Source organism: Scyliorhinus torazame, chromosome 14 (assembly GCF_047496885.1).
Source record: "Scyliorhinus torazame isolate Kashiwa2021f chromosome 14, sScyTor2.1, whole genome shotgun sequence".
Taxonomy (NCBI): domain Eukaryota; kingdom Metazoa; phylum Chordata; class Chondrichthyes; order Carcharhiniformes; family Scyliorhinidae; genus Scyliorhinus; species Scyliorhinus torazame.
In genome coordinates this window covers 187,574,930-187,601,150 of record NC_092720.1, presented here as the reverse complement: position 1 = coordinate 187,601,150, position 26,221 = coordinate 187,574,930, and the positions used below count along the sequence as shown (strand labels likewise).

The following is a 26,221-nucleotide window of genomic DNA, read 5'->3' as shown; positions in this document are numbered from 1 at the left end:
TGAAATGACGGAGGTTAATGGGCGACCTGATAGAGGTCTACAAAATTATGAGGGGCACAGACAGAGTGGATAGTCAGAGGATTTTCCCCAGGGTAGAGGGGTCAATTACTAGGGGCCATAGGTTTAAGGTGCGAGGGGCAAGGTTTAGAGTAGATGTACGAGGCAAGGTTTTTTACACAGAGGGTAGTGGTTGCCTGGAACACGCTACCGGAGGAGGTGGTGGAAGCAGGGATGATAGTGACATTTAAGGGGCATCTTGACAAATACATGAATAGGATGGGAATAGAGGGATACGGACCAAGGAAGTGTAGACGATTGTAGTTTAGTCGGGCAGCATGGTCCGCACGGGCTTGGAGGGCCGAAGGGCCTGTTCCTGTGCTGTACTTTTCTTTGTTCTTTGTTTGTTCTATATCCTGAGGATGCTCCAAACTTCCCCAACAGGCCGATGATCCTCTCCATGCTCTCCAGCGGATCCAAAACATACAATAGTAGGTTGTCCACATGTAGCGAAACCAGTGCTCCCTTTGTCCCCTTGCAATCCCTTACCACTCTGTCGACCCCCTAAGGCTATTGCCAGAGGCTCTATCGAGCGCAAACAACAGCGGCGACAGAGGGCACCCCTGCCTTGTTCCCCGGTGCAGTTCAAGGTTTTGTGAGCCCATGACATTAGTCCACATACCCGCCTTTGTTGCCACATATAACAGGCGCACCCATGCCACAAGCTTCGGTCCAAACCCGAACCATCCCAGGAACTCAAACAGGTACTGGCACTCCGCCCCATCCAATCCCTTCTCCGTGTGACACCACTACGCCAGGTACCTGAGTTCTCGATGGGATCATGACCACACTTAACAATTAGTATTACTAGAAAGCTGCCTGCCCTTTACGAAACTTGTCTGGTCCTCCGTAACCACGCCCGGGACATATTCTTCCAACGATCAACGTAGCCAGCACTTTCACATCTCTATTTAACAGTGATATGAGCTGATAAGACCCACATTCCAAAGGGACTTTCCCCTTCTTTGGTATGAATGCGATCGTTACTTGCGTCATTGTCTCCGTCAGCACTTCCTTCTCCAACGCTTCATTTTTCTTTTTTTTTGAATAAACATTTTATTGAAGTATTTTTGGTATAGAAACAACAACAAAATAGACAAGATACATGAAACCATAAACATAGTGCTAAAACCGTTTACCTTTCATACAGGTCCCACTCTTATTGACCCCCTACTCTAACTTAAGCTACTCCCCCCCTATCTGCTGACGATTAATTGTCCGCAAGGAAGTCGCCGAACGGTTGCCACCTCCGGGCGAACCCTAACAGTGACCCTCTCAAGGCGAACTTAATTTTCTCCAAACAGAGAAAGCTAGCCATGTCCGATAGCCAGGTCTCCGACTTCGGGGGCTTTGGGTCCCTCCATGCCAATAGTATCCGTCTCCAGGCTACCAGGGAAGCAAAGGCCAGAACATCTGCCTCTTTCTCCTCCTGGATTCCCGGATCTTCCGACACCCCGAAAATCGGCACCTCCGGATTCAGCGCCATCCTTGTTTTTAAAAGCTTGGACATGACATGCGCAAATCCCTGCCAGAATCCCCGAAGCTATGGACATGTCCAAAACATGTGGACATGGTTCCTCCCGCACATTTTGTGCACCTGTCCTCCACCCCAAAGAACCTGCTCATCCGGGCCACTGTCATGTGAGCCCGGTGCACAACCTTAAATTGTGTCAGGCTGACTCATGTATCATGTTGTGGACGCATTGACTCTACTCAACGCGTCTGCCCATAGACCGTCCTTTATCTCACCTCCCAGCTCCTCCTCCCACTTACGCTTCAGCTCCTCGGTCTGCATCTCCTCCGACCCCATAAGCTGCTTCTAGATGTCCGATACGCTCCCCTCCCCTACCCACCCTCTGGAAATTACCCTGTCCTGAATCCCCCTCAGCGGTAGGAGCGGGAGTGTTGCCAAATGTTTACTAAGGAAGTCCCGCACCTACAAGTATCTGAATTTGTTTCCCCTCGCCAGCCCAAACTTTTCCTCCAGTGCCCTCATACTTGGAAAGCTCCCCTCTATGAACACGTCCCCCATCCTCTCAATCCCTGCTCTCCGCCATAGTCGGAACCCCCCATCCATACTCCCCGGGGCAAACCGGTGGTTATCACAAATTGGGGCCCAGACCGATGCTCCCACTGCTCCCACATGCCGCCTCCACTGGCCCCAAACTCTCAGGGCCGCCACCAGGTGTACCGCGCCTGCAGGAGTGGCAGAGGCGCAGTCACCAACGCCCCCAGACTGGTGCCCTTACAAGAAGCCACCTCCATACGCACCACGCCGACCCCTCCCCCACCACCCACTTCCTGATCATGGCTATGTTAGCCACCCAGTCACAATTGCAAAAATTTGGCAGCGCCAGCCCGCCCTCTCCCAGCTCCGCTTGAGCATTACCTTCCTTACCCGCGGGGTCTTGCCCGCCCAGACGAAGCCCGTGATTACCCAGTTGACCTGCTTAAAAAAGGACCGCGGAATAAAAATGGGGTGACATTGAAATACAAACGGGAACCTCGGAAGGACCGTCATTTTCACCGTTTGTACCCTCCCGGCCAGCGACAACGGGAGCGCATCCCATCTCTGGAAATCGTCCTTCATTTGGTCCACGAGCCGGGCCAGATTCAGTTTATGCAGCCGGTCCCATTCCCGCGCCACTTGGATGCCCAGGTACCTGAAACTACCCGCTACTGACCTAAACGGCAGCTCCCCCAGTCGCCCCTCCTGGCCCCTCGCCTGAACCACAAACATCTCACTCTTATCCATGTTTAGCTTATACCCCAAAAACTGGCCGAATTCCCCTAAAATCTTCATGATTTCCTCCATCCCCTCTACTGGGTCCGAAACGTACAGAAGCAGATCATCTGCATAGAGCGAAACCCTGTGCTCCACCATTCCCCCCCCCCCCCCCCCCCCCCCCCCCACAAGCCCCTTGAAGCACTCAGAGCGATTGCCAATGGCTCTAAGGCCAGCGCAAACAACAGTGGGGAGAGGGGCATCCCTGGCTCGTCCCCCGGTGCAGTCTAAAATAGTCCGATGTTGTCCTATTCGTCCGTACACTTGCCAGAGGAGCCTGATACAGTAACCTGGCCCAGTCAATAAAGCCCCGCCCAAACCCGAACCGTCCCAGTACCTCCCACAGATAATCCCATTCTACTCGATCAAAAGCCTTTTCTGCATCAGTTGCGATCACTACCTCAAACTCCCTACCTTCTGGGGGCATCATGATCACATTTAACAGCCTTCTTACATTAGCCACCAACTGCCTACCCTTAAAAAACCCTGTCTGGTCCTCCCGAATAATGTCCAGAACACAGTCCTGAATTCTGGAGGACAAGATTTTTGGCCAGCAACTTGGCATCCACATTCAGCAGGGAGATTCGGCCTATAGGACCACACAGCTCCGGGTTCTTGTCCCGCTTAAGAATCAGCGAAATCATTGACTGTGACATCGTCGGGGGCAGCGCCCCTCTTTCCCTTGCCTCATTGAACATCCTCAGCAACCCAATCCGGCCCCAATATCCCAGAGAACCTTTTATAAAACTCCACTGGGTGCCCATCCAGCCCCGGGGCTTTACCCGACTTTATGGCCTTCAGACCCTCCACTATCTCTTCCAGTCTAATTGGGGCCCCCAGCCCTTCCGTCCACCTTTGGGAAATTCATCCCCTCCAAGAAGTGCCTCATCCCCTCCGGCCCCGTAGGGGGTTCCGACCTGTACAGCCTACTGTAGTAATCCCGAAACGCCTTATTCACCCCGACTGAATCACCAACCAGGTTCCCATCTCCGTCCTTTACTTTCCCTATCTCCCTGGCTGCCTCCCTCTTCCCAAGCTGCTGTGCAAGCATTCTGCTGGCCTTCTCCCCATGTTCATAAATCGCCCCCCTCGCCTTTCTCAGCTGCTCCACTGCCCTCCCTGTGGTCAGCAAGCTATACTCCGCCTGCAGCCTCCGCCGTTCTCTCAGGAGCCCTGCCTCTGGGGTCTCCGCATACCTCCTATCTATCTGTAGTATCTCCTTTACCAGTCTGTCCGTCCATGCCCTGTCCACCTCCTCCCTATGGGCCCGGATCGAGATCAGCTCCCCTCTGATCACCACCTTCAGTGCTTCCCAAATCACCGCTGCTGAAATTTCCCCGTGTCATTGACCTGCAGGTCGTTCTGAATGCATTTCCTCAGCCGCTCGCACACCCCTTCATCCGCCATAAATCCCACATCTAACCTCCAGTGCGGGCGCTGGTTACTGTCTTTACTAACCTGCAGGTCAATCCAGTGCGGAGCATGGTCTGAGATTGTGATCGCCGAGTACCCAGTGTCCACCACCCCAGCCAGAAAGACCCTGCTCAAAATAAAGAAATCAATCTGGGAGTACACTTTATGCCCGTGTGAGTAGAAGGAGAACTCCTTCGCCCTCGGCTGCCCAAACCTCCATGGATCCACCCCCCCATCAGCTCCATGAACCCTCTTAGTTCCTTTGCCATTGCTGGCACCCTGCCCATTTTCGAGCTTGACCGGTCCAAGCCAGGGTCAATAACTGTGTTGATATGCCCTCCCATAACCAACCTGTGCGAGTCCAGGTCCGGTATCTTCCCCAGCATCCTCTTCATAAACTCCACATCATCCCAATTTGGCGCATACATATTTATTAATACCACCTGCACCCCCTCCAGTTTCCCACTGACCATAATATACCAACCTCTCAGGTCCGAGACTATTCTACCCGCCTCAAACACCACCCGCTTATTAATCAGGATCGCGACCCCTCTAGTCTTTGAATCTAGTCCCGAATGAAACACCTGGCTGACCCAGCCTTTCCTCAGTCTAACCTGGTCCGTTACCTTAAGGTGCGTCTCCTGCAACATCACCATGTCCGCCTTCAATCCCCTAAGATGTGCGAACACATGTGCCCTTTTGACCGGCCCATTTAACCCTCGAACATTCCAGGTGATCAGCCTAGTTGGGGGGCTCATTGCACCCCCCCCTTCCGCCGTTCAGTCATCCCCTTTTTTAGGCCCGCCACCAGCCCGTGATCTGCACCTCCACCTGCCCATCCCCAGGCAGCCCCCTCCCCCGACCGCCTCTCCTGTCCCTCAGCCCAAGTCCCTCCCTCGCCAGCAGAACATTCACCCCCCCTCCCCCTCCCCAGCAACACCCTGTAACCCAATCCCTTTCCTAAACCAAACACATGCACACCCACTACTGCGCTTCTGAGAGCTAGCTCACCCAGCTAGCTTGGTGGCCCCCATCCCCGGCGCCAGATATTCTCCCACCAATTGTTCCCTCCACACCCTCCCCCCGCTCATGCAAAAAAAAACTCCAACATCAAACAATCCCCACACAATTGCCCAACCAAAAAACACCAAGATCAAAACTAGCACACCTCCATACCCCAACAGAAAACCTAAACTCACCCAGCTCTACTGCTGGTTCCAAGCAAAACGAAAAACCTTTTACAAAAAAAGAGAAACAAAACAGAGAAAACAGAAACACAAATGTTGCGGCCAAGTTCAAAAGCTCTCAGTCCTTCGTCAGCCCTTTCTTTCTTGCAAAGTCCTCAAGCGACTCAAAATAAAAGTGCTGATCCTCATGCATGACCCAGAGACGGGCTGGGTATAACAGTCCAAACTTCACCGTTTTCTTGAAAAGGATCACCCTGATCTGATTGAAGCCTGCTCTCCTCCTGGCCACCTCCACGCTCAGGTCTTGGTAAACCCGCAGGATGCTATTGTGCCACTTACAGCTCCGTGTCTGCGTGGTCGACTGTAGCATACGCTCCTTATCCGAGAACCTGTGGAATCTCACCACCATAGCCCTCGGGGGATCTCCCATTCATGGCTTCTTCGCAGGTGCTCTGTGAGCCCTATCCACCCCCCAGGGCCGGGAGAATGCCCCATCCCCCAGCAGCTCCTCAAACATGCCTGCTACGTATGCCCCAGCGTCCGTTCCCTCGGACCCCTCCGGGGGCCCGGCAATTCATAGGTTCTGCCGGCAGGACCTATTCTCTAGGTCCTCCACCTTCTCCAGAAGCTTCTTTTACTGGTCCCTCAGCATCCCCACCTCCAACTCCACCGCAGTTTGATGTTCCTCCTGCTCAGCCAGCGCCTTCTCCACCTTCTGGCTCGCCCGATCCTGGGCATCCAATCTGAGCTCCAGCCGCTCAATCGATGCTTTTACCGTGTCCAAGCAGTCCCGTTTCTGCGTAGCAAAGCCCTCCTGGGTGACTTGCATCAGCTGCTCCGTAGACGCTGGGTCGACAAGCCAGAGGTTCGCCCCTCCGCCATGCTGTCCCCTGTTGCAACAACAGCCCAAGTCTTCTCTGTCTTCTTGTTTCTGCCCTTACGAACACTTCCAGTCCTTTTTTCCATGCACAGTTGTGGAAATTCAGTACAGAATTGCCACTGACATCCGTTCTACAATTCAAGTCCGTTAAAAGATCGGGGGAAAAGATTCAAAAGTCCGACCAGAACGGGAGCCGCCAAATGTGCGACTTACTCCTTCATAACCGCCACCGGAAGTCTCCAACGCTTCAGTTAACGCCCCCAAGAGATGGTGCACCAGGTCCGTCGCAAACTCCTTCTCGAATTCCGCCGGGTAATCATCGGGCCCCGGGGCCTTCCCCACCTTCATACCCCTTATAATGTCCAATACTTCCCTCAGCCCAAAGGGCTCCTCTAGCGCCTGCATCTTTTCTTCCCCAATATGTGGAAACTCCAGTTTGTCTAAAAACTGTCCCATGTCCCCCCTGTACAACTCCTTATAATAATCCTGGAGAGCGTCTTTTATCTCTCCCAGCTCCGACACCACATTCCCTGCCCCAGTCCGTATCTTCAATATTACCCTGGCCGTGGCCTGCCTTCGTAGCTGATGTGCTAATGTTCGACTTGCCTTCTCCCCGTATTCGTACTGCATCCCCTTGCCCTACGCAGCGGTCCTACCGCCCTCCCCCTTGTAAACCTATCGAATTGCCCCTGGCAATTATTTTTCCTCCTCGCCAAATGCTCCGTGGTGAGCACACTTGAGTACTCCCTATCTACCTCAATTATCTTCTCATCGGCCGTTCATATTCCTCCCTTCTTTCCCTATCGTATGTGTCTTGAACGAGATAATCTCCCTCAGACCACCGCTTTTAGTGCTTCCCAAAATGTGGCCGCTGACACCTCCCCATTTTGTTTCAATTCTACATAATCTTTAATCACAGCGCGCACTTTATCACAAAATCCTCTATCTGTCAACAACCCCAAATCGAGCCTCCATCCCGGCCTCTGCTCCCATCCCGATCTAAGGTGAGTCTCCAGCCAATGGGGCACATGGTCCGAGATTACTATCCCCATGCACTCTGCCCCTTCCACTCCAACCAAAACCTCCCGGCTCACCAGAAAAAAAGTTGATTCTTGAATACATCCAAAAACATGTGAGAAAAAGGAATACTCCCTTCCCCCTGGCTTCTTGAAGTGCCATGGGTCCACCATACCCATCTTTTCCAGAAACCTGCCCAGCTCCTTTGCCATTCGTATCGTTACCATTGACCTGGGGCTCAGTCTATCTGCCCTGGGCTCTAGGACTCAATTAAAATCTCCCATTATCAACTGCTGCGTTGCCAAGTCCGGGTCACTGCCAGCAACACCTCATAAAATGTACATCATTCTCATTCGGTGCATACACATTCACCAGTACCACTGGTGTCATCTCCAATACCCCACTCACCATCACATATCTCCCACCCGGGTCCCTCACTTACTTCATGCTTACAAACCCGTTTTTTCTGCTCATCAAAATGACCACGCCCGAGACTTTGAATCAAACCCCGAGTGGAAAGTCTGCCCGACCCACCCCTTCCATAGCCTAACCTGGTCCTTCACGCGGAGGTGCGTGTCTTGCACAAAGACCACCTCCTCTTTTAAACCCCTGAGGTGCGCAAAGGCCCGAGATCTTTCCACCGGTCCATTGAGCCTTTGCACGTTCCATGTTATCAGCCGTACCCGGGGGCTTACGTCTTCATTCTCCTCTACCATCTTCCCCTTTTGGCTCTACCCTAGTTAATTTCACCTTGTACCTGGCCCATCAAAGATAGCCGCTTTCTCCGCCCTGACCATGTTTCTTCTCCAACCTCGCCCCTTTGGGATTCAACCCCCTTGCCTCAGAGGCCTCGGGGGAGCGCCGTTTGGTTCTGGCCCCACAAATGTGGACCAGATGGGAAGGCACTTGTGGGGGTCTCCCAGGGGATCGGAGGCCCAAGCTGCATGCCTTTTGGGCAGGGAGATGTCCTGGCACTGCTGGTGCCAACTGGGTACCCTAGCAGTGTCAACCTTGCACCCTGGCAGTGCCACCTGGCAGTTCAAAGCTGGCACCCAGGTGGTACAGCCTGGGTACCAGGCTGGCACTGCCATGGTACCAAGCTGCCAGCTTTTTCTTTGCGCGATTGGGCCGGGGTTGCCCAGCATGGGTGTGAGGGGGGCCGGTGGGGCAGGGAAAACAAAAACAAACAGGACGCTCAAACAGCTCGTTATTACATTGCTGCTTGTGTGATTTCCCTGTGCGCAGATTGTCTACCGCATCCGTGACATTACCACCTTGGCTGCCCTTCAAAGGTGCCCCAGAGCATCCTGGGCTTTCCGACGGTGCTGACACCGGTCATTGGCGAGGATGGGGGAGGGTGGGGTGGTTTCGTTCACGTGAAAACTCACAAGAGGTGAAATCATGCATGGAGACGGTGCATGCACAACAAAAGCATTCTATGTGGGAAAGATCAAAGTTTAACAGGATCGTAAATCGCTGATGAGTGAAGTTTTGGGGTCATGAACATGGTGAAACACACATTTACATAGGTAAGCAAATACACGGCAGAGAGAGCCTCTAATCACGACGGTTGACCATATTTCTTTCCTTTCCAACGTGCCGAATGGGTTTATTACAAGCCTGTCCATCCTTTTCACTCAAGGGGTGGGGGGCACATTTGCATATTTTTCTCACTCAAGAGGTCAATGAGCAAATTTTGGAAAGGTAAGATTTGGCACAACAATATTTCAAAACAAAAGTTGAGGTTTCAAGTAAAGAAACAATTGCTGAGCAGAAGCACAGCAAAGTCATAGCAGTAAATTGATAGTTTTTTTAAAATAAGAAATAAAAAATAACCAGTGTGAGAGGGTCAGGTTGATGTGGGTGAGTGGGTAAGTGGGTGTGCGTGAATGCAGTGCGCACTGCTTCGCTTCCCTCAACCCATTATCCCTCAGCAATGCCAGTGTTTGCTGTTCCTCCAACTGGAGACTTTCACTCCCTCTTTTGCGCACTAGTTCCACCTAGCAAAGCCAATGAGAAATGGCCTGTGATTGAAGGAGCCGCTCCAAGAGTGAACCAGATTGATCGGCATTTTGAAAGCTAGCACCCTTGGTACACAGAAGGGCTTCACGAGCCACATCTGACCGCCCCGCACCCCACACCCGCCACCCCAGGCTGTACTTTGTGTCATAGGAATGTCACTTGAAGAAATGTTTGTTTGCTCAAGTGGCTGCAGTGATGTCAGAGTGTGAGTGGAGCGGAGCTCTGGCTCAGCTTTTTAGTTACGCTTTGAGGAAAAGCTTGAGTATGTCTGTGTTTTTTGGTTTCCTTTTAATGTTGGAGCTGCAGCCAGCCAAAGAATGTGTAATTTTGATCTCTTTGCAATCGAAAGACTATCTCTAGAAATTTGGTGAATTCAGAGTGATAACTGCTCTCAGTAGAGAATTTAAACCTGCTTTGTTTTTGTAAAGAGGGTTCTTTTTGTCTTCTGGATGTTGCAAGGAAAGATTAAGAGTTACTTAGCAAGTACTGTATTCTTTGGGGGATTTATTGGTGTTGATAGTTGTTAAGATGTTTACTGTGGGTTTATAAAGTGTTAACTGGTTTCATAAATAAACATTGTTTTAATTTGAAAGTACTGTAGATTTCTGGTGCATCACACCTGCAGAGTAGTTTCCTCATAACCACAATCTATTCAACGTTGTGGGTCAAGTGAACTCCATGATACACTTTGGGGCTCTCTAAACCCTGGCCCATAACAAATTGGGGGCTCGTCCGGGATAAAAGTCTTATCTGTTGGGTTGGCTTTGCGAACTTAAATACAGTGAGGGGTGAGCATATTGTGGTTGCTTATCAGGTGAGGCTTTTCAGTGGGGAGTGTGTTGTGGATAATGGCTCTTTCAGAGGCTCTAAAGGTTTTGGGGGTGGAGACGGTCACACGCAGTACCTTACGGACAGAGACTAAAAACAGGCTTTTAGAGTTGGCAAAAACATTGCAGTTAACCTTACCTGACAAAATGCGAAAAGATGAGGGAATTATGGTGGTGGCTAAGCATTTAAGATTGCCTGAGATACAGTCTGACTCATTGTTAATGGGAACAATTCAGTTACAAATTAAACAAATGGAACATGAGAAAGAATTAAAGCAGCTTGAATATGAAAGAGATAGAGAGGAAAAAGTGAGAGAAGAAAGGAAAACAGAAAGAATATCCCTAGCAGAACAAAAAGAAAGAGAAAGGGAGATACAGATCAGGGAAAAGATAAAGAGAGAGAGTTTGAACTTCAGAAAATGGCCATGAAACATGACAATCAGTTAAAATTGGCGGAGGTAAAGGGAAACGTACAGTTGGATGATACTGATGAGGATAGTGAGAAAGAGCGTCATAGTCAAAGGCTTGGTGGGGATCGATTTAAATATGCCCAAGCCTTGCCAAGGTTTGACGAGAAGGAGGTAGAAGACTTTTTCATTCCATTTGAGAAGGTAGCTAAACAAATGAAATGGCCACAGGACATGTGGGTATGACTGATTCAAACAAAGCTGGTAGGTAGGGCTAGTGAAGTGTTTGCACCACGACCGGAGGAGCTGTATGGGCCGTATGAGGAGGTAAAAAAAATCCAAAATGGGTGCATATGAACTAGTGCCTGAAGCCTACAGACAAAGGTTTAGAAATGTAAGGAATTTGGTCAAACATACATGGAGTTTAAAAGGATCAAACAGAGTAATTTTGATAGGTGGATAAGGGCTTTGAAAATAGACCAAATGTATGAAGCTCTCACAGACATTATACTTTTGGAGGAGTTTAAAAATTCAATTCCTGATGGACTGAGAACTCATGTGGAAGAGCAGAGGGTTAAAACTGTGAGGTTAGCAGCAGAAATGGCAGATCATTATGAATTAGTTCATAAATCAAAGCTTGGTTTATGACATCAGTTTTAGCCTGTGAGGGATAGAAACTGGGGACATGAGAAATACTCAAGTGGTAAAGGTAAAGGTGATCTGATGGGAGATAATAAGGAGAGTGTGCCTCAGACTAAAAAGGAAATCCAGGAGGGTGGAAGAGACATGAAAAGTTTCAAATAAACTGGGCTATGTAAAGTCACAGTGTTGGTGGTTGAAGAAAAGCACTGGGAAGGCTGAGATGGTAAAACAGGATAAGACAGTGGGGTTTGTTAAAGTAGCAAAGGAAAGCCCAAGTGAAGCAAAGGAGGTGCGAAAGATTGTACAGCCTGATCAAGAGGCGATTGATAATAAGGTGCCAGATGTCTTTAAAGAATTTACTTGTGTGGGTAAAGTTTACTCATGTGTACCAGGAGGAGCAGGTAAAGAAGTCACAATTTTAAGAGATATAAGAGCTAGTCAATCTTTAATGGTAAGAGATGAGGAATTATGTAGTTTGGGAAGAATGTTGCCAGAAAAGGTGGTAATATGTGGAATTCAGGGTGAGAGGAGTAGCATTCAATTATATAAGGTGAGGTTGAAAAGTCCAGTGAAGAGTGGTGAAGTGGTAGTAGGAGTGATAGAGAAACTATCTTGTCCAGGAATACAGTTTATCTTGGATAATGATATAGTTGTATCGCAGGTGGGAGTGATGCCTGTGGTTGATAAGCCAGTGGAAAATCAGACAACAGAAGTGTTGAAGGTCGGATATCCTGGGATTTTTCTGGATTGTGTAGTAACAAGGTCGCAAAGTCACAGGTTAAGACAAGAGGAGAAATCAAAGAGTGAAGATAAAGGTGAAGTGCCGTTATCAGAAATGATATTTGATCAGATGGTTGGAAAAGAACAGGTGGAGGATGAGGCGGATATTTTTAGTTCAGGAAAATTGGCGGAGTTGCAACAGAAAGATGTAGAAATAAACCAAATGTATCAGAAAGCATACACAGAAGAGGAATCTGAGTGTATACCGGAATGTTATTACCGTAAAAATGATGTCTTGATGAGGAAATGGAGACCTTTACATATGCAGGGAGATGAAAAGTGGGCAGAAGTTCATCAAGTGGTATTGCCGGTAGGGTATAGAAAGGAGGTGTCGCGAGTTGCACGTGAGGTACCAATGGGAGGCCATTTGGGAGTAAGGAAAACTCAAGCTAAAATACAGAACATTTTTATTGGCCTTGACTACATAAAGATGTAGTTAAATTTTGTCGATCATGTCACACATGTCAAGTGATAGGGAAACCTCAAGCAGTGATAAAACCAGCGGCCTTACTACCCATTCCAGCATTTGAGGAACCTTTTATAAGGGTCTTAATTGATTGCTTTGGACCGCTTCCTAAAACAAAAAGTTGGAATCAATATCTTTTGACTATAATGGATGTGACTACTAGGTTTCCAGAGACCATTCCAGTATGTAATATTACAGCTAAAAAGATTGTGGAGGAGTTACTTCGATTCTTTACTAGATATGGACTACCCACAGAAATACAATCGGATCAAGGATCAAATTTTACCTCCAAGGTTATTCAAAGAAGTTATGGATAGCTTAGGAATAAAACAATTTATATCAACTGCGTACCACCCAGAATCGCAGGGAGCATTAGAAAGGTGGCATCATACATTAAAGATAATGTTGAGGGCTTATTGTCAAGATTATCCAGAGGATTGGGATAAAGGAATTCCATTCGTACTGTTTGCAATTAGGGATGCACCTAATGAGTCAACCAAATTCAGTCCTTTTGAATCTATTTTTGGTCATGAGGTAAGAGGACCACTTAAATTGATTAAAGAAAAATTGGTGAGTGAGAAATCGGAAGTTACACTATTGGATTCTGTATCAAATTTTGGGAACGATTAAATAGAGCAGGGGAATTGGCTAGACAACATTTAAAAATTGCACAAAATGTGATGAAACGGGTAGCGGACCAGAAATCCAAAGTTCGTAGTTTTGCCAGTGGAGATAAAGTTTTTGTGTTGTTACCAGTGGTAGGTGAATCTTTAAAAGCAAAGTTTTGTGGACCGTATCAGATTGAAAGGAAATTAAGTGAGGTGAATTATGTGGTAAGGACGCCGGATAGAATGAAAACTCATCGCGTGTGTCATGTGAATATGCTTAAAAGGTACTTTGAAAGGGAAGGAGAGCAAAAGGAGGAGGTTTTAGTGATTCTTTTTTTAAATAAATATTTTATTGAAAATTTTTGGTCAACCAACACAGTACATTGTGCATCCTTTACACAATATTGTAACAACACAAATAACAATGACCTATTTTATAAACAAAAAATGAATAAATAATAAATAACAAAAATGAAAACTAACCCTAACTGGCAACTGCCTTATCACAAGTAACACTCTCCTAAAATATAATTTAACAGTCCAATATATAATTATCTGTCGCAACGACCTATACATATTATACAGTATATATTAGCAACCCTGAGAGTCCTTCTGGTTCCTCCTCCCCACCCCCCCCTCCCCCCCCCCCCCCCCCCCCCCCCCCGATCCTGGGCTGCTGCTGCTGCCCTCTTTTTTCCATTCCATCTATCTTTCTGCGAGGTATTCGACGAACGGTTGCCACCGCCTGGTGAACCCTTGAACCGACCCCCTTAGAACGAACTTAATCCGCTCTAGCTTTATAAACCCTGCCATGTCATTTATCCAGGTCTCCACCCCCGGGGGCTTGGCTTCTTTCCACATTAACAATATCCTGCGCCGGGCTACTAGGGACGCAAAGGCCAAAACATCGGCCTCTCTCGCCTCCTGCACTCCCGGCTCTTGTGCAACCCCAAATATAGCCAACCCCCAGCTTGGTTCGACCCGGACCCCCACTACTTTTGAAAGCACCTTTGTCACCCCCATCCAAAACCCCTGTAGTGCCGGGCATGTCCAAAACATATGGGTATGATTCGCTGGGCTTCTCGAGCACCTCGCACACCTATCCTCCACCCCAAAAAATTTACTGAGCCGTGCTCCAGTCATATGCGCCCTGTGTAATACCTTAAACTGAATCAGGCTTAGCCTGGCACACGAGGACGACGAGTTTACCCTGCTTAGGGCATCTGCCCACAGCCCCTCCTCGATCTCCTCCCCCAGCTCTTCTTCCCATTTCCCTTTTAGTTCATCTACCATAGTCTCTCCCTCTTCCCTCATTTCCCTATATATATCTGACACCTTACCATCCCCCACCCATGTCTTTGAGATCACTCTGTCCTGCACCTCTTGTGTCGGGAGCTGCGGGAATTCCCTCACCTGTTGCCTCGCAAAAGCCCTCAGTTGCATATACCTGAATGCATTCCCTTGGGGCAACCCATATTTCTCGGTCAGCGCTCCCAGACTCGCGAACTTCCCATCCACAAACAGATCTTTCAGTTGCATTATTCCTGCTCTTTGCCACATTCCATATCCCCCATCCATTCCCCCCGGGACAAACCTATGGTTGTTTCTTATCGGGGACCCCCCCAAGGCTCCAGTCTTTCCCCTATGCCGTCTCCACTGTCCCCAAATCTTCAGTGTAGCCACCACCACCGGGCTTGTGGTGTAGTTCCTCGGTGAGAACGGCAATGGGGCTGTCACCATAGCCTGTAGGCTAGTCCCCCTACAGGACGCCCTCTCTAATCTCTTCCACGCCGCTCCCTCCTCCTCTCCCATCCACTTACTCACCATTGAAATATTAGCGGCCCAATAATACTCACTTAGGCTCGGTAGTGCCAGCCCCCCCCTATCCCTGCTACGCTGTAAGAATCCCTTCCTCACTCTCGGGGTCTTCCCGGCCCACACAAAACCCATGATGCTCTTTTCAATCATTTAAAAAAAAGCCTTTGTAATCACCACCGGGAGGCACTGAAACACAAAGAGGAATCTCGGGAGAACCAACATCTTAACCGCCTGCACCCTCCCTGCCAGTGACAGGGATACCATATCCCATCTCTTGAAATCCTCCTCCATTTGTTCCACCAACCGTGTTAAATTTAACCAATGCAATGTGCCCCAATTCTTGGCTATCTGGATCCCCAGGTAACGAAAGTCCCTTGTTACCTTTCTCAACGGTAGGTCCTCTATTTCTCTACTCTGCTCCCCTGGATGCACCACAAACAACTCACTTTTCCCCATGTTCAATTTATACCCTGAAAAATCCCCAAACTCCCCAAGTATCCGCATTATTTCTGGCATCCCCTCCGCCGGGTCCGCCACGTATAGTAGCAAATCGTCCGCATACAAAGATACCCGGTGTTCTTCTCCTCCTCTAAGTACTCCCCTCCACTTCTTGGAACCCTTCAACGCTATCGCCAGGGGCTCAATCGCCAGCGCAAACAATAATGGGGACAGAGGGCATCCCTGCCTTGTCCCTCTATGGAGCCGAAAATATGCAGATCCCCGTCCATTCGTGACCACGCTCGCCATCGGGGCCCTATACAACAACTGCACCCATCTAACATACCCCTCTCCAAAACCAAATCTCCTCAACACCTCCCACAAATAATCCCACTCCACTCTATCAAATGCTTTCTCGGCAACCATCGCCACTACTGTCTCCGTTTCTCCCTCTGGTGGGGCCATCATCATTACCCCTAACAACCTCCGTATATTCGTGTTCAGCTGTCTCCCCTTCACAAACCCAGTTTGGTCCTCGTGGACCACCCCCGGGACACATTCCTCTATTCTCATTGCCATTACCTTGGCCAGGATCTTGGCATCTACATTTAGGAGGGAAATAGGTCTATAGGACCCGCATTGTAGCGGGTCCTTTTCCTTCTTTAAGAGAAGCGATATCATTGCTTCAGACATAGTCGGGGGCAGTTGTCCCCTTTCCATTAAAGGTCCTCGTCAATACCGGGGCGAGCAAGTCCACATATTTTCTATAGAATTCGACTGGGAATCCATCCGGTCCCGGTGCCTTTCCCGCCTGCATGCTCCTAATTCCTTTCACCACTTCTTCTACCTCGATCTGTGCTCCCAGTCCCACCCTTTCCTGCTCTTCCACCTTGGGAAATTCCAGCCGATCCAAGAAGCCCATCATTCTCTCCCTCCCATCCGGGGGTTGAGCTTCATATAATTTTTTATAAAATGTCTTGAACACTCCATTCACTCTCTCCGCTCCCCGCTCCATCTCTCCTTCCTCATCCCTCACTCCCCCTATTTCCCTCGCTGCTCCCCTTTTCCTCAATTGGTGTGCCAGCAACCTGCTCGCCTTCTCCCCATATTCGTACTGTACACCCTGTGCCTTCCTCCATTGTGCCTCTGCAGTGCCCGTAGTCAGCAAGTCAAATTCTACATGTAGCCTTTGCCTTTCCCTGTACAGTCCCTCCTCCGGTGCTTCCGCATATTGTCTGTCCACCCTCAAAAGTTCTTGCAGCAACCGCTCCCGTTCCTTACTCTCCTGCTTCCCTTTATGTGCCCTTATTGATATCAGCTCCCCTCTAACCATCGCCTTCAGCGCCTCCCAGACCACTCCCACCTGGACCTCCCCATTATCATTGAGTTCCAAGTACTTTTCAATGCACCCCCTCACCCTTAGACACACCCCCTCATCTGCCATTAGTCCCATGTCCATTCTCCAGGGTGGGCGCCCTCCTGTTTCCTCCCCTATCTCCAAGTCCACCCAGTGTGGAGCGTGATCCGAAATGGCTATAGCCGTATACTCCGTTCCCCTCACCTTCGGGATCAACGCCCTTCCCAGCACAAAAAAGTCTATTCGCGAGTAGACTTTATGGACATAGGAGAAAACGAGAACTCCTTACTCCTAGGTCTGCTAAATCTCCACGGGTCTACACCTCCCATCTGCTCCATAAAATCTTTAAGTACCTTGGCTGCTGCCGGCCTCCTTCCAGTCCTGGACTTCGACCTATCCAGCCCTGGTTCCAACACCGTATTAAAATCTCCCCCCATTATCAGCTTTCCCATCTCTAGGTCCGGAATGCGTCCTAGCATCCGCCTCATAAAATTGGCATGATCCCAGTTCGGGGCATATACGTTTACCAAAACCACCGTCTCCCCCTGTAGTTTGCCACTCACCATCACGTATCTGCCCCCGTTATCCGCCACTATAGTCTTTGCCTCGAACATTACCCGCTTCCCCACTAATATAGCCACCCCCCCTGTTTTTCGCATCTAGCCCCGAATGGAACACCTGCCCCACCCATCCTTTGCGTAGCCTAACCTGGTCTATCAGTTTCAGGTGCGTTTCCTGTAACATAACCACATCTGCCTTAAGTTTCTTAAGGTGTGCGAGTACCCGTGCCCTCTTTATCGGCCCGTTCAGCCCTCTCACGTTCCACGTGATCAGCCGGGTTGGGGGCCTTCCTACCCCCCCCCCTTGTCGATTAGCCATCCCCTTTTTCCAGCTCCTCACCCGGTTCCCACGCAGCTGTATCTCCCCCAGGCGGTGCCCCCCCCGCCCATCCCCTCCCATACCAGCTCCCCCCTCTCCCCAGCAGCAGCAACCCAGTAATTCCCCCCGCTAGATCCCCCGCTAGCGTAATTACTCCCCCCATGTTGCTCCCAGAAGTCAGCAAACTCTGGCCGACCTCGGCTTCCCCCCGTGACCTCGGCTTGCACCGTGCGACGCCCCCTCCTTCCTGCTTCTCTATTCCCGCCATGATTATCATAGCGCGGGAACCAAGCCCGCGCTTCTCCCTTGGCCCCGCCCCCAATGGCCAACGCCCCATCTCCTCCACCTCCCCTCCTCCCCCCATCACCACCTGTGGAAGAGAGAAAAGTTACCACATCGCAGGATTAGTACATAAAACTCCTCTTTCCCCCCTTTTTAACCCCCCTCTTCACCCCCCACATTCGCCCCACCACTTTGTTCAAACGTTCTTTTTAATAACCCGCTCATTCCAGTTTTTCTTCCACAATAAAAGTCCACGCTTCATCCGCCGTCTCAAAGTAGTGGTGCCTCCCTCGATATGTGACCCACAGTCTTGCCGGTTGCAGCATTCCAAATTTTATCTTCTTTTTATGAAGCGCCGCCTTGGCCCGATTAAAGCTCGCCCTCCTTCTCGCCACCTCCGCACTCCAGTCTTGATAAACGCGGATCACCGCGTTCTCCCATTTACTGCTCTGACTTTTCTTCGCCCATCTAAGGACCATTTCTCTATCCTTAAAACGGAGGAATCTCACCACTATGGCTCTGGGAATTTCTCCTGCTCTCGGTCCTCGCCCCATCACTCGGTATGCTCCCTCCACCTCCAACGGACCCGCCGGGGCCTCCGCTCCCATTAACGAGTGCAGCATCGTGCTCACATATGCCCCGACGTCCACTCCCTCCGCACCTTCAGGAAGACCAAGAATCCTCAGGTTGTTCCTCCTTGCGTTGTTCTCCAGTGCCTCCAACCTTTCCACACATCGTTTCTGATGTGCCTCATGCGTCTCCGTCTTCACCACCAGGCCCTGTATGTCGTCCTCATTCTCGGCTGCCTTTGCCTTCACGACCCGAAGCTCCCGCTCCTGGGTCTTTTGTTCCTCCTTTAGCCCTTCGATCGCCTGTAGTATCGGGGCCAACAGCTCTTTCTTCATTTCCTTTTTGAGCTCTTCCACACAGCATTTCAAGAACTCTTGTTGTTCAGGGCCCCATGTTAAACTGCCACCTTCCGACGCCATCTTGGTTTTTGCTTGCCTTCCTTGCCGCTGTTCTAAAGGATCCACTGCAATCCTGCCACCTTCTCCTCCTTTTTTCATCCGTATCCAGGGGGGATTCCCTTCTGGTTTACCGCACAGTGTTTTTAGCCGTCAAAATTGCCGTTGGGGCTCCTATCAAGAGCCCAAAAGTCCGTTTCACCGGGAGCTGCCGAAACGTGCGACTCAGCTGGTCATCGCCGCACCCGGAAGTCCATTTTAGTGATTCTAACTCAAAGTGACAAACCAAATCCAGATGATTTTGAATTTGGCATACCTCAAATTAAATTGGAAAATGAGGATGTTCTTAAAAATTGGGATAAATTGTTGAGTTACCTTCCAGAGGAAAAACAGACTGACCTGAAAGAGTTATTGATATCACATGGGTAAGTTTGTGGAGATACGTTGGAAAGTACTAAAATCGCTCTTCATTTTTGGGCAGCACGGTATCATTGTGGATAGCACAATTGCTTCACAGCTCCAGGGTCCCAGGTTCGATTCCCGGCTTGGGTCACTGTCTGTGCGGAGTCTGCACATTCTCCCCGTGTGTGCGTGGGTTTCCTCCGGGTGCTCCGGTTTCCTCCCACAGTCCAAAGATGTGCAGGTTAGGTGGATTGGCCATGCTAAATTGCCGTTGTGTCCAAAATTGGCCTTAGTGTTGGGTGGGGTCGCTGGGTTATGGGGATGGGGTGGAAGTGTGGGCTTGGGTAGGGTGCTCTTTCAAAGAGCCTCGATGGGCCGAATGGCCTCCTTCTGCACTGTAAATTCTATGATTCTATGATGATGTAGATGTGGGAAATGATGTTCCAATCAAACAACATCCATATATAGACTTAACCTTTAAAATTGGCACAGGTTAACAAAGAAATTGAGAGTATGCTTAAAAATGGTGTAATTGAAGTGGGTTGTAGCCAATGGAGCTCAACCATAGTGATGGTACCTAAACCAGACGGTACCCAACGATTGTGTGTGGACTATAGAAAGGTTAATGCAGTTACAAGAATGGACTCTTATCCTATTCCACGTTTGGAGGATTGCATTGAAAAAGTGGGACAATCAGTTTTTATTTCCAAACTGGATTTACTTAAAGGTTACTGGCAGGTATCTTGATCCGACAGGGCGAAGGAGATCTCAGCTTTTGTGACTCCAGATGGTATACACCAATTCAAAGTTATGCCATTTGGCATGAAAAATGCCCCAGTCACATTTCAACGGTTAACGAACAATCGCTTCAGGATTACCCAATTGTACTGTATACATCGCCGATCTGGTAATTTTTAGCCAGACATGGACAGCACATTTGAAGCATCTGATGGAGTTATTCGATGGACTTCAGGAGCCGGGTTTGGTGATAAACCTAGCCAAAAGTGAATTTGGAAAATCCCAAGTCACTTGCCTTGGCCTCACAATTGGACAGGGTCGAATGGTCACACGGGATGTGAAAACAAACGTTATTGGGGAATATCCGATGCCCTCGGCATGGCGGGAAATAATAAGATTTCTTGGTATGAGTGGATTTTACCGGAAATTTGTCCCAAATTTTAGCAGTGTGGTCGCTCCACTGACGGACTTGTTCAAGAAGCGTAACAAATTCCAAGGGACAGCGGAGTGTCAACAGGCATTTGACGGCCTGAAGGCTGTGTTAACCACTGCTCCTGCGTTAGCCATCCCAAATTACACAAAACCATTCAAAGTGGCGGTTGATGCGAGTCATGTGGGCGTAGGTGCGGTGCTTCTACAAGACGCCGACGAAGGGCTAGAGCGGCCTATTGGGTATTTTTTGAAGAAATTGAATTCTCACCAGAAGAAGTATTCAACAATTGAGAAAGAGACTTTGAGCTTGGTGCTGGCTTTGCAATATTTTCAAATTTATGTGACCAGCAATGCATCTGACACAATTATCTATACTGATCATAATCCCTTGACAATTTTGGCGCCATTCCTGAATAACAATGCCAGACTGTTTTGATGGAGTTTATTGTTACAGCCATTTCATTTAAAAATAATATATGTGGCAGGGCGAGAAAACATGATAGCTGATGATTTGTCTCGAATGTGATGAAGAGAAGCCGCTTCGGTGGAGGAAGAAGAACTAAAATGGACTATGTTATTGTACCTGTTTGCTTGTGTTGTTTTTTGAAATGAAAAAGTATATTTACTGCCTGCATTTCTTAAAGGATAGTGAAAAGGTGAAAATTGAAACCATCTTGAAGTTGATGGTTTATTTTTTTTTCCTGGGGGGAGGTGTCATGGGAATATCACTTTAAGAAACCTTTGTCTGTTCAAGTGGCTGCAGTGATGTCAGAGTGTGGGTGGAGCTGAGCTCTGGCGCTGGCTCTGCTTTTTAGTTTCGCTTTGGGGAAAAGCTTGGGTGTGTCTGTGTTTTTTAGTTTTGTTTTAGTGTTGGAGCTGCAGCCAGCCAAAGAAGGTGTAATTTTGATCTCTCTGCCATCAAAAGACTATCTCTAGATCATTTGGTGAATTCAGAGTGATAACTGCTCTCAGTAGAGAATTTAAACCTGATGTGTTTCTGTAAAGAGGGTTCTTTTTGTCTTCTGGATGTTGCAAGGAAAGATTAAGAGTTACTTAGAGAGTACTGTATTCTTTGGTGGATTTATTGGTGTTGATAGTTAAGATGTTTACATGGGTTTATAAAGGGGTAACTGGTTTCATCAATAAACATTGTTTTAATTTAAATGTACTGTAGATTTCTGGTGCATCACACTTGCAGAGTAGGCCCGTGTGCTTCCCCATAACCACAATCTATTCAAAGTTGTGGGTCAGGTACACTTTGGGGCTCTCTAAACCCTGGCCCATAATATTTGGATGAACCTGGTTTAATCTTTTTTTAATAAATGTTTTTTATTGGGTTTTTGAACAAAGTATATTTACCGTTATGTACACAGATTAAGATGTATATATGTATATAGAAGAGAAGAGCACACACAAACATACCAAAACAAATAAATAATAAAAAATAAATAAAAAAATAAAATAAAATAACTGGTAGGGTATTATGCACCAGCTCAACAGCAGCAACTCTACAATTGGCAATATTATTTATAACACATAAGTAGGCATCTGTTTGTGTGTGTGTGGGGGGGGGGGGGGGGGGTGGGGGGGGGGGTGGGGGGGGGGGGCGACTGGGAGGTAGATATACATTTGGGTGCCGGAGAAACAATTACAGAGGGCAATATGCGAATGGGTCTGGTGTTGGTGTTGTCACTTGCTTAACCTGGTTTAATCTTAATAAATATGTTGGCAAGAGAGATGAACGGCAGAGGTTTTGTTTGTAAAATCGCTTTTATTTCCGCAGAATTGTTGAAATTAAAAAAGTCAAACCCAGACATGTTTGTTGACTTTGCATTGCCTACAATCGATGCTGAGGAGCAATCACAACAGAGCACTGAAGAGAGTTCACTTTCTGGTAAGAATCAATGTCGGTTCAATGTTGGCCTTCCATCCCTTTGGCGATGCAACCCAATTTAAAACACCCAATGTGCTCCCCTTCCTAGATGGGGCCCGGAGCTCAAAACCCTCTAGCCGGGAGTACTTCCTGATCACGGAAGAGGAGACCTGGAGTGGTGCCCAAGATCAGTGCAGGACACAGCACACTGACCTGATCACTGTGCAGAACAAGGGCGAGAACAACATGGCCTCAAACCTACTCAAGCTGGATGAACCGGCCTGGATCGGACTCTTCAACAAACACCAGTCTGAATACAGCTGGGTGTGGACCACAGGAGAGCCAGCCTCATTTTTCAACTGGGCCACTTACTACCCAATGGATTTTGCCACAATGTCCGTTTGTGTCATTATGGTCAATGGGAGGTGGAAGGACGTGCCTTGCGACTTTAAGTTCTCCTTCATTTGTTACGCAGGTAAGCAGTGATTACACAGCTATTCCAGCAAGCGGCTGGTATTTTCTTAGTGCTGGGTTCATGGTGTTGGTTTTCTCTTTGCCAATCATCACTAACAAGTTCGACTCACTCAGTGTCTTCAGTCAAAGTCACAAACGGAAATGAACATTGTTACCCACGGTGACTCTGGATAGAGGTAAACTTCAGCAATCCTTTACAGGACTCCAGTCACGCAATCTAACCCTTGTAATCTTAATGATTCCAATCAGAATCGCAATAGGAACTATTTATCAGTTAAGTCTCTTTTTGCTGTTTCTCTAATCATCTGTTGACTTCCATCTTGCCTGTTTTATAAGCTATCTAGTTGAAAGACAGCTAATCCTTTATTCAACATTCCTTCCGAACAAGGCACCCTCTCCTTGCTAGAGAGAGATTTTTCTTGCTCAAATGTCAGCCATGCCCTGAAGAATTCTGGGAGGGACAACCCAGACCATTGTATTATTTTGAGAAACTCTTCAAGCTGTGCATTAGGGGAAAAACTGGATCATCACATATTCTCTGTGCACATGTCTGCAAAATCAGGGTGTCTTACAGATGGGTGAAGGAAAAAGATCCAGAAATAGTTCAATTTTTGTGAAGCCCCATTTATATTCTGGGTTGGGCGGAGGGGTGCAAATTCTTCCAACCTCAATAGGAACTATTTATCAGTTAAGTCTCTTTTTTTTGCTGTTTGTCTGAAATCTGTTGACTCCTATCTCGCCTGTTTTATGATATAAACTATCTAGTTGAAAGATGACAAATCCTTTATTAAACATTCCTTCCGAACAAGGCACCCTCTCCTTGCTTGAGCGAGTTTTTTCTTGCTCAAATGTCAGCCATGCCCTGAAGAATTCTGGGAGGGACAACCCAGACCATTGTATTATTTTGAGAAACTCTTCAAGCTGTGCATTAGGGGAAAAACTGGATCATCACACATTCTCTGTGCACATGTCTGCAAAATCAGGGTGTCTTACAGATGGGTGAAGGAAAAAGATCCAGAAATAGTTCAATTTTTGTGAAGCCCCATTTATATTCTGGGTTGGGCGGAGGGGTGCAAATTCTTCCAACCTCAGTACCTGATGATTGTGCACTCGTGTTTTATCATGCCCTATCATGCCCCTTCAGCATTTTGTATAATCCAATTAGATCACATCTAATTCTTTGAATCTCTAGAGTGTATATTTACTCAGCCTCTCATCACAGGGCAACTCCTTCATCCCAGGAATGAATTTAGTGGACTTTCATTGTGTCACCTCCAATGCAAGTATATCCTTACTTAAATTTGGAGACCAAAGCTGTATTCCAGATTGCGGTCTCCCCAAAGCATTGTATAATTGTATCCAGTCTTCTTTATTCTTGTATCTCAATCTGCCTGCAATAAAGGCCACCATGTTATTTGCCTTGCTAATTGCTAACTTTCTGTACGAGTACACTGCCGTTGCTATGGACGTCAACATTTACAACTTTTGCACCTTTAAAAATAATTCTGCTTTGTTATTCTTCCCACCAAAGTGAATAACCTCATGTTTCCCGAGTTATACTCCATCGGCCGTCTTGTTTCCCGCTCACTTAACTTGCTCAAATCTCTTTGCAGCTCCTATGTGTCCTTGTCACAACTTACATTCCCACTTGCATCATCAAGCAAACTTAGATATATTTCTCTTGGCACTAGATATATTTCTCTTGGCACCCTCACCCATGTCATTAATATAGATTGTAAATAGCTAAGGCCCAAGCATTGTTCCTTGTAGCACTCCTCAGATTACAGCCTGTCAACCTGAAAACGTCCCTTTTATCACTACCCTCCCTTTATCCCTTTGTCTGTGAGGACTCTGCACATTCTCCCTGTACCTGCGTGAGTTTCCTCCAGGTGCTCCGAGTTCCTCCCACGAGTCCAGAAAGATGTGCTGTTAGGTGAATTGGACATTCTGAATTCAACTCCGTGTGCCCGAAAAGGCGCCAGAATGTAGCGACTAGGAGATTTTCACAGTAGCCTCTTTGCAGTGTTAGACCTACTTTTGACAATAAAGATAATTATTATTTTAAAAGTTGCATAGAAAAACCAGGAGCGGTCAAACAGAGGCCCTTTGAACCACACCAGCTCTGGTGTGAAGACATAGTTAATGGGTACACAGTTAGTTTCCAATACAAGCATTGTGGCAGGAATTAATGATATGCAGTTAACAGAAAATTAGCCAGTGGAACTGTGCCGTTGTTTCAAAGATGGTGAAGAACAGTACCCTTCACAGTTAACTTTTCCATGCAACCCGCTGCATGTTTTGTGGCAGTGGAGGCGGCCTATGATTGGCTGGCAGTGGGATCTTCTGACTTGCCATTGTCAAAGGGGTTTCCCATTGAGTGCACCCTTCGCCGCCGCAGCGGAGGGTGCGCCGTCGATGGGACCGGAAGATGCAGCTGGCGTGAATGGTTGGCTGGGAAATTCCAGCCATTGTCACCGCTCTGAGATAAGACTGGATAACAACATTTTACATTGACCTCATTATCTGATTTTGCCCCCTGACTTTCAGTGAGATTGATATTTTGTTGGTGTTAAGCTGTGAGATGCTAGTGTAGGAACGGAGCACATTTCTGTTCGAGTGCTCAACCTCAGCTTTGAAATATCATAGTCTCGGGATCAGCACATCGCTGGCTGGCAAGGTCACCAATCATTGACCATCCATTGTCACCCATTAAAGAGGTGATGATGGGCCATCTTCTTAAATCACTGCAGTCCACGTGGTGAGGGTGCACCCGCAGTATAGAAAACTGTAGGATGCTGCAGGACTTTACCTCAGTAATGGCCAAAGAGTGGGTAATGTGTGTCAAAGCTGGATAGTGCATGACTCAACAGGGGAGAATTGAGGTGGTGGTGTTCCCATGCATCCGTTACCCATGTGACTGGGTTGGTTGCAGTGTCAGGCAGTGAGGATGGGGAACGAGCTCTGGGGCTGCTTGGCGTGTTGGCTGCAGTGCATCCTCTGGAGTGTACATACTGTAGATATTGTGCACCAGTGGTGAAGACCAGATTCTCCCTACTCAACCAGTATAGCAGCTCCATTACACACATGACGTAGACTTTTATCGCTAAGATAGCCAATGTGTTGCAAAATATTTTTTACCTTGGGGTGCTGAGAAGATGGCTAGATGCTGAGAAGTTGTTTAGAGGAAATTTCCCTGGGCTGGGGAATCTATAACTAGGGGTGTGCAGTCCCAGGATACGGGATTGGCTATCTAGGACTGAGATGAGCAAAAATGTCTTTACCGGAGGGTTGTAAATAGTTGAAATCCTCTCTAAGCCACTGACGTGTGGATGTTCTGCCATTGGCTGAGACCACTTCATTTTCGGGCAACTTTAGGAATACAGGGTTGTGGATATCCGGTAGGAAGGTGGGGTCAAGGTTGAAGAGCAGCCATGATCTCGTAGAAATGGTGGAGCAGGCTTGAGAGGTCCTC

The 26,221-nt window shown here is 48.1% G+C and overlaps 1 protein-coding gene across 8 annotated transcripts in view; it reads left to right on the top strand.

The window, feature by feature from the left end:
* The window catches only part of LOC140390285 (macrophage mannose receptor 1-like), a 181,856-nt gene that overhangs the window by 135,287 nt on the left and 20,348 nt on the right, over positions 1-26,221 (top strand). For 7 of the 8 annotated variants that reach the window (XM_072475309.1, XM_072475310.1, XM_072475307.1 and 4 more), the window contains 2 exons: positions 22,186-22,296; positions 22,385-22,750. The exons of the other annotated variant lie outside the window; for it this stretch is intronic. In XM_072475309.1, coding sequence (XP_072331410.1) covers positions 22,186-22,296; positions 22,385-22,750 — 477 coding nt within the window. The remainder of the gene's footprint in view (positions 1-22,185; positions 22,297-22,384; positions 22,751-26,221) is intronic. 8 annotated transcript variants of the gene reach the window in all.